We start from the raw sequence: 8,021 nt of genomic DNA, 5'->3' as shown, positions 1-8,021 counted from the left end.
AAAATAAATTTCATTCGTGGAACAACATCTGGACTCCATTATGGTAAAACCCGAATGGTAACTTGACTTGATATAGGTTTTGGGTCCCTAGAGACCATTGTTTCAACTTTCAACTAACGGATTACCATGGTCTAACCAGATGTTCAATTAAAAGTTAAATAAATAATTTTATAAGAAACTTAAAAAAGGTAAAAATTGATCTTAAAATGCAAAACAAAATACAAAAATATTCACAATAACATATATAAGCATATAATGACATATTTAATGTAATATTAATGTTTTGGCTAAAATATTGTGTTTTGATCCCTTAAGTTTGCATGAATTCTGTTTTTCATCTCTACTCCTTTTCTTTTCTTTTTTTCCTAAATTTTGCAAAGAGCTCTTTTCAATGGTTTAAGAATGAAAATAGGAAAGAGTAAAAGATTTTTTATTTATTGAGTTTGTGATGAAAAACGAACTTTTTAAAGTATAAAAACGAACAATGATCATGCAAACTTTAGGGATGAAAACAATATTTAGACTAATTTAACTATAGAAAACGAATAAAGAAAAAAGATATTGCCAAAAGAGAAAAGCATTACAAATTATACTCATCCAAAATAACATCCCCAACACTCCATTTGGTAGGAAGAAAATGAATGAAACGAAAAGAATTTTTTAAAATATACATTCCAAGGACTTACAGCAACGAGGGTCGTGACCAATCATTTTACATTATAAACCAAAATATAGGATAAATTTGAACTAATAATGAATAGGAAAATGAATATTTTTTTGAAGATCTCTCTCTCTCTCTCTCTCTCTCTCTCTCTCTCTCTCTCTCTCTCTCTCTCTCTCTCTCTCTCTCTCTCTCTCTCTCTCTCTCTCTCTCTCTCTCTCTCTCTCTCTCTATATATATATATATATATATATATAGTTGTGTTCAAGTTCTACTTGTGGTAACTCTACGCAAGGTTGCAACACCCAATAGCTTGTTATTGAATTCATATTTTGAAAATCTCACAATTGGTTTACATGTTCTATATGTTTTTAAAATGTATGCAAATTTTCATGTCAATCGGATATAATTTACCATTTAATCCATAAACTTACCTTTTATGTATTATTTTAAACTATAAAAGTTTGAATTTAAATAATTGATTGATGAAATAACTATTAAAATATTGACCAACTTGAAATTTTGCAAGTATGGAGAATATAAAAAGATAATGTAATCGAATGGTGAATTCTGTCAAAATTTCCATTCATTAAGAGAATATTGAGTGGGTAACATTGCTTAAAGTTACACTATATATAATACAAATTTATATAATAATTTAAAGTAACCTAAATTTTCTTTTATTAGGAAACAGAACAGTATAAATGAGTCAAAAAGCTCTTATTCGACAAGTATAACGTTGCTCTAATTAACAACTAGGGTTGAAAGAGCTTTCGCATAATGTAAAGTAGAATAAAAAAAACTTTCTAAAGCTTTTATTGATCAAAGCAAGATTGAAATAAACCAACTATAAGATTTAAAGAAGCTTCCATAACACACATTTTTATTCTCCATGTTTCTTCCCTATGCTTATTTACTCATTGGGTAGCATCATTTCTTATTCAAAAGGTTGATACTTCCATTCGATCAAAGAAGAGGCCAGAAGAACCACCTTCAGGCAACAAAGCCAACATCACAGGACTTTTTGCACCTTCTTCAACAGTTAAAACTCCACTGTTGTGGTTCATGTCTGTGCTGGTATACCCTGGACACACGGAGTTGATTGCTATTTTGGGGTACTTCCTTGCTAGAACCCTTGTATATGCATTAAGAGCTGCCTTGGAGACTATGTAAGCAGAAATATTAACAGGCCAACCTTTGGTTTCAATCAAATTCTCCTTGACATCTTCTAGAAATCCTTCCACCACCTTGTCCACTTTCTCTTCTGTGAGGCCATCAATATCTCCGAGCTCTTTCTTTGCATTCTCATTTGAAATAAGCTGAAATATTAACATAATTGAAATTTTAATTTTTTCAAAAAAAAATTTCAAGCAATCTCCTAGAACCAAATGTTTAGTGCAGGTCCTACACAATCGTCGCAGCCATAATCTTGCACTCTATATTGCCCTGAAATATTCATGACCAAATATAGCTGATTATAAATGGTTTAATAAGATGAGTTTTACATTCTGTACCTTTAATTGTCCCAAGGCGGAGGAGACATTTACTATTCTTCCTGAATTGGATAATAGAAGAAGCGGAATAAGTGCTTCGCTCACTTGCTTGGCTCCATAGTAGTTTGTTCTCAAACAATCCTCTGTTGTTTGATAAGTTTGCTTTATGACTTCCTTTAGAGGTATGGCATTTGGACCTAAAAGCTGTATCATTATATGCAAAGGTATTAAATGATGCTACAATACTCTTCTTTATAAAACTTGATTAATTTCTATTTTTCTTTTATTTTATGATTTTCTTTTTATGGCCACCACAGCCTCAAGCCACATCAAATTCTTCATATTGCAAGTCATCAAAATTTTGGGATATGCCTTCAATTTGAGAGAAAGCGTGTTGTTCATAAAGGATATGTATCGTTTTCTAACAACATATGTAATCCACAACCATATAAGACTACATGTGATGACAAAATAATGTTATCGTATGGTTATGATGAGTGATCACATGATTCACATTATACTATGATGTAGGTTTGTCCAAGCAACCCGACCACCCGATGAGACCAACCATTGGCAGCCTGATCTGATCCTTTCATCGGTCAATAGCAGGTCCCTTTTCTCATAAACAAACTCTAGCCAGTTATGTGGCAAGTGTCTTCCATGAAAAACCAAGCCACCCTACCCCACCGAAAAACACTTCAAGCAACCCTCGTTAGGCTCTTCGCCTCTTAGATCTAGCCATTTTGGGCTTTCTCAGCTAAGATCCACTCAAATCTAGTGACGTTTAACTTAGATTTGCTTAGATTTGGTGATTTTTGGCTTAGATTTGCTCAAATCTAACGATATTTCCCTCAAATATGACTGGCAGAGTTTCGCCTAGATCCAGCAATGTTTGGCTTAGATCCACTCAAATCCGACCTAACCTTTCTCTCCTCTGCTCAAATTGGGCGAAGATCTACCTTCCTCCACCCACCACCGCTCCATCGGTTTCAACCAAACCGACAAATCGTCTACCAGAGCTCGATCTAACTCAACTTGTGGTTGTTAGCAGTTGGCCATGGGTCTTCACTTCTTCCACTCGACCTGAACGGTTTAAGTAACGAGTTAACCTCAAATCCTATTCGCCCAACCCGTGGACATCCCTACTATGACGTACCCTCATATAGACAATAACTTAATGATGGATGAAATTAGTTGTAAAGAAAAAACTTCAAAAATTTGCCACAACAATCTTAGCAGTTTTACTGTCTAGATTTTTCAAAAAATTTGACCCAAAACAACATCGTTCAATGAAAGCAATGACATAACAATGAGTAGAGGTGTGCAGCCAACCTGCCAAAACCAACCCAATCCAACCCAACCCAACCCACCGTGTTGGGTTGGGTTGTGAGATTTTTTTTTACAGTTAGTTGGGTTGGGTTTGGGTCATAAGATTCACAAATCTACCTAACTCGACCCAACCCACCTATAATTAATATATATTTAAATTAAAAAATATATATCTAAAAATATATTATACAATTTTGTTATTTTCTTTTTTGTCCCTCTTCCTAAATAAAACTCAAACACTAAGTTCTCCATGTTTAGTTTGTGTTAGTTTGATGTTATTTTCAAGATTATTTGGTTACAAATTTGCTCTCATTTATGGTGGGGTTGTTCTAATGCTCAATTAATAATAATAGTGGAAACTCTAGGATTTTTTTCTAGGGGGGTCAGCAATGACAAAGCTAGAAATTTGTCATGAAGGGTAAGTAAAAAATAAAATGATTTTTTTTTTTTTTTTTTGGTATACATACAACTTCCATATTATATACAATAATCTAAAATAGTATTCTAAATACAATTCAACATACAATACAACTATATTGGAAAATAGTCTAAAAAGCTTATTAATAGTTTAAATATTGGTAAGATAACAAATATAATTAAATAATAAATCATATTTTTTTTTTCAAATTAATAATAACTTATTATATTTATATGTATTATCAATTAAATAAAAATATATGATAAAGAAGAATAGTAACACACCTAGGAGTAGAACTATGAGTAAATGTGAAACTAAGAAAAAAATAGTAACTAATATAAGTTTTTGCTTTTAAAGTTTATGGCTTTTTAATCATACACGTGGTCACTCTCTTGGAATTTGAGCAAGTACTAAAAAACTTCTTGGACTTGAAAATCTATAGAGTATTTATCAAACTTTTTGATCAAATAAAGAAAATAATTAAGAAAATATAGAAGAGAGAAAGAGAGATAAGGATAATGGGAAAGAATCACATATGTAGATAGAGATCTATTGGTTGTAACATTTGTGTAATTTTTTGCTTATGGAGAAAAAAAAAAAGTGCAAGGAAAAACAACTTCATTTTGCTATCAATAGTAAAGTAAGCTAAAGTCCCAGAGAGGTTTTTTTTTTTATTTTTTTATTTTTTTTTAACGAATAAGCAAAAATTTGTAACATTTTTTAATAAAATTAAATACACAATACTTTCGCAAAATTTTTATAACAAAATCTAGGTGGCAAGTTATTAATGGTAGGTAAAAGTAATGTTAATTGTGGGTCCAAATAAAAATCAGTTACAACTTGCCATATAACATTTATTGTGAAAATATTGTGAAAATAGTATTAAGACGATCATATTAAAATTAATTTTAATTGGGTTTAAATAGACTTTAGAGTTAGGGTGTTCAAGTTTTTATTTTAGGAAGTCAAAACAAAAGTTAAAAAAAAAAAATTATATTTATATATATATATATATATATTTTTTTTTTTTTTTTTTTTTTGACAAGTCAATGGTTCATTTGAACCCCTAGCTTGAACATAACGCTACTCCTGAATAATAATAATAATAATAATTAAAAAAAATTGTCAAATCCATGGGTTCAACACAATTCACGTGGGTTGGATTGGACCTCGTGATGGGTTAGGTTAGATTGAATTTTTTAACACATCATAGTCAGTTCGATTAGAACAACCCCATGACCCATGCACACCCCTATTATATATATATATATATATATATATATATATATATATATATATATATATATATTTATATATATATCTTCTTCTTCTTTTTTGACAAGTCAACAGGTTCATTTGAACCATTGGCTTCAACATAACGCCGCTCCTGAATAATAATAATAATAATAATATTAAAAAATTGTCAAATCCTTGGGTTCAACTCAATCCATGTGAGTTGGATTGGACTCCGTGATGGGTTAAGTTGGGTTGAATTTTTTTTAACACATCATAGTTAGTTCAATTAAAAAAAACCCCATGACCCATGCACACCCCTATTATATATATATTGACAAGTCAACGGGTTCATTTGAATCCCTAGCTTCAACATAACATTGCTCCTAAATAATAATAATAATAAAATTGTTAAATCCATGGGTTCAACTCAATTCACGTGGGTTGGATTGGACTCTGTAATGGGTTAGGTTGGGTTAAATTTTTTTTTTTTTTTTTTTTTTTTTTTTTTTTTTTTTTAATGTCGGTTCAGTTAAAAATACCCCACGACCCATGCACACCCCTAACTTTGAGACTTGAGAGACTCACTTGATCAATGATAACTTTTCTTTGTTCCTCTGGGTTGCTTATGGATCCACTAATCCCCGCATTATTTACCTGCAATTTTGAAATAATAGCAATGTCAGAGCCGCCTAAAAGAACCTAATTACAAAAGGTTGGGGAGGAGAAAGAATACTAGACGATTCATCTTTGTTTAGAACTACACAAACTGGTTATTGCAAGGAAAGATATTTATTTATTTTTATATAATCTGATGACCCCCAAATCAACCAATACAAGCATGTATGTTTTTAAAATCAAAACCTATATATGATTCCTCAGAAATCCTAGAGATTTTTTGCAACATAATAAGAAGCAAAACAAAGATCTACCCTCTCAAAAATAACACTTGGAATCACTCCAAAGATGTATTTACCAATATGTCAAGCTTCCCAAAGTGGGTTTTGATGAAATCTGCCAAAGAAGAAATGGTTGTTGCGTCCATCACATCTAGTTGATGAAAAACCACATCAGAGCATCCTGCAGCCTTGAGTTTTTCAATTGCTTCACTGCCCCTCCTTACATCTCTAGCAGTTAAAACCACCCTGATCCCATTTGTAGCTAACTGTCTACATATCTCAAATCCAATCCCTTTATTGGCTCCGGTTACAACTGCAATCCTTGGGTAAGAAATTTTAAAAAAAAAAAATTTAATAAGTAGGATATCTGCATATAAACTCAGTTCTATATGTGAAATGGAAAGATTAGAGCAATTGAAGATAAAATTACCTCTTAATCCCAGGATTTATGGTTGTTTCTGCCATTTGATATGAAAATTGAAGATGCCTTACTGAAAAGTTATAGTTCTGCTCTAGGTGTAGTTATAGTTGTATATTTAATTATTTAGTTTTCAAAGTAGTTGAACCTTGACGTGGAAATTGTTGTTGTCTAGCTTTCTTACGAATAACATGAGTACATGACGGCTTCCTGGGTCAAAATCATGAGAAATTATTCAATATTGAATGAAAATCACGAAATAATTTTTTCTTTTTATTAGTTGGGAGTAGGAGGACTATATTTTTATCCTCTTGTTTAATATGTTTTTAAGATCCAAACTGTCCAATCAACCATAAAAAACAGGTTTAAGATTTTTGAAATCTGGTCCAGGTGAAGTCAAGGTTGAAAATTGATGGAGTCATATTTGATTTAATTATTATTTAAAATATAAATAAATATATTAAATTAGTAAAGATTGAAAATTTTCCTAAAATAATTCAAATATATATAAAGATATAATAGACATTTCACATGAAATTAATTTATGAAACCCAATAAAAAAGTTAATAGACATTTCCCATGAAATTAATTAATTAATTAATTATATATATAAATAAATAAATAAAAAGAGCAATAGCTTGAACAATGGGGTACATTGATATGTATAATGTTGTATATTTTTTTTGCAAATGTGTACAATATTGTATGTATCTGTTTAATAAATCATAATATCAATTATAATGTAAAGCAATAAATGAATTTCTATATATAAAAAGAGTGAATGATTACCGCTAAATACTTTTGGTTTGTTCAAGTGGCACTGTTCTGCTGGCCCTTTCTTCTTCTTTTTTATTTTATTTTATTTTATTAATATTGTTGTTTGAACTCTATTAAAACAATAAATTGTCACAATATTTTCATAATTGTTAGAGGTGTTAAGTCCTTATAGGTCAAAATAAAATATCATACTGAGACCAACTACAAATAAAAATCTAGGTATTGTGAAAAAAGAAATGCCACATCTACAATATTTTTCACAATACTTTCAAAATAAATCAAAGGTAATAAATTGTTATAGATTCTAATTTAAACTTACCAAAAAAATTATTATTTTTCCTATCAATAACAACCCGTAAAAACCTACTACTTATGATTTGTATGAAAATGTTGTAGATATAGCATTCCTCTTGTAAAAATGTTAAGATATCTTATTATTGTCACAATATTTTTACAATTACTAAGGTGTCAATTCTTTACAAGTCAAAAAAAAGCATAACAAAATTATAAAGATATTACGAAAATGTTGTGTCATTTGGTTGTTGTAAGGGCACGATTCTCAAACGGCCCAACAATGACGTTGGGCTCGCACGTGAAGGGTCCCTCACAATAAGATTTGTAGAGAGTGGGCTTGAAAGGCTAGCGTTTGGTCACAGGGCGTTAGTCCAAACCGGACTTTAGGGAAACTCAGATAAGAAAAGGCTTCAGCTTGGATATCCAAGCTATACAGCTTTGTAACTTGAGGGATTGGACTCCTCGGATCATGACCGAGGAGCACTAATGTCTTTCTCCG

General features: G+C 30.9%; 1 protein-coding gene across 1 annotated transcript; it reads right to left on the bottom strand.

Annotated features, from left to right (window-relative positions):
* Positions 1 to 1,209: 1,209 nt before the first annotated feature.
* Positions 1,210 to 6,617, bottom strand: LOC126698978 (salutaridine reductase-like). The gene is made up of 5 exons (XM_050396524.1): positions 6,464 to 6,617; positions 6,111 to 6,354; positions 5,723 to 5,791; positions 2,176 to 2,358; positions 1,210 to 1,980 (listed from the first exon to the last, which is right to left on the bottom strand). The coding sequence occupies exons 1-5, from the start codon at positions 6,496 to 6,498 to the stop codon at positions 1,603 to 1,605; spliced, it is 909 nt and encodes a 302-aa protein (XP_050252481.1). The 5' UTR covers positions 6,499 to 6,617; the 3' UTR covers positions 1,210 to 1,602.
* Between the last annotated feature and the right edge of the window lie 1,404 nt (positions 6,618 to 8,021).

This window comes from Quercus robur, chromosome 9, assembly GCF_932294415.1.
Source record: "Quercus robur chromosome 9, dhQueRobu3.1, whole genome shotgun sequence".
Lineage (NCBI taxonomy): Eukaryota > Viridiplantae > Streptophyta > Magnoliopsida > Fagales > Fagaceae > Quercus > Quercus robur.
Note: the sequence above shows the minus strand (reverse complement) of the source record. Positions and strands in the feature narration are given on the sequence as shown.

What these genes read in the sequence shown, in the direction of transcription:
- LOC126698978 (XM_050396524.1), bottom strand. Translation starts at nt 6,498, where the DNA reads ATGGCAGAAACAACCATAAATCCTGGGATTAAGAG. An exon ending in ATAAATCCTGGGATTAAGAG is followed by an intron (nt 6,355 to 6,463) that starts GTAATTTTATCT and finishes TTCTTACCCAAG; the next exon opens with GATTGCAGTTGTAACCGGAG. An exon ending in TTGGGAAGCTTGACATATTG is followed by an intron (nt 5,792 to 6,110) that starts GTAAATACATCT and finishes TCAAAATTGCAG; the next exon opens with GTAAATAATGCGGGGATTAG.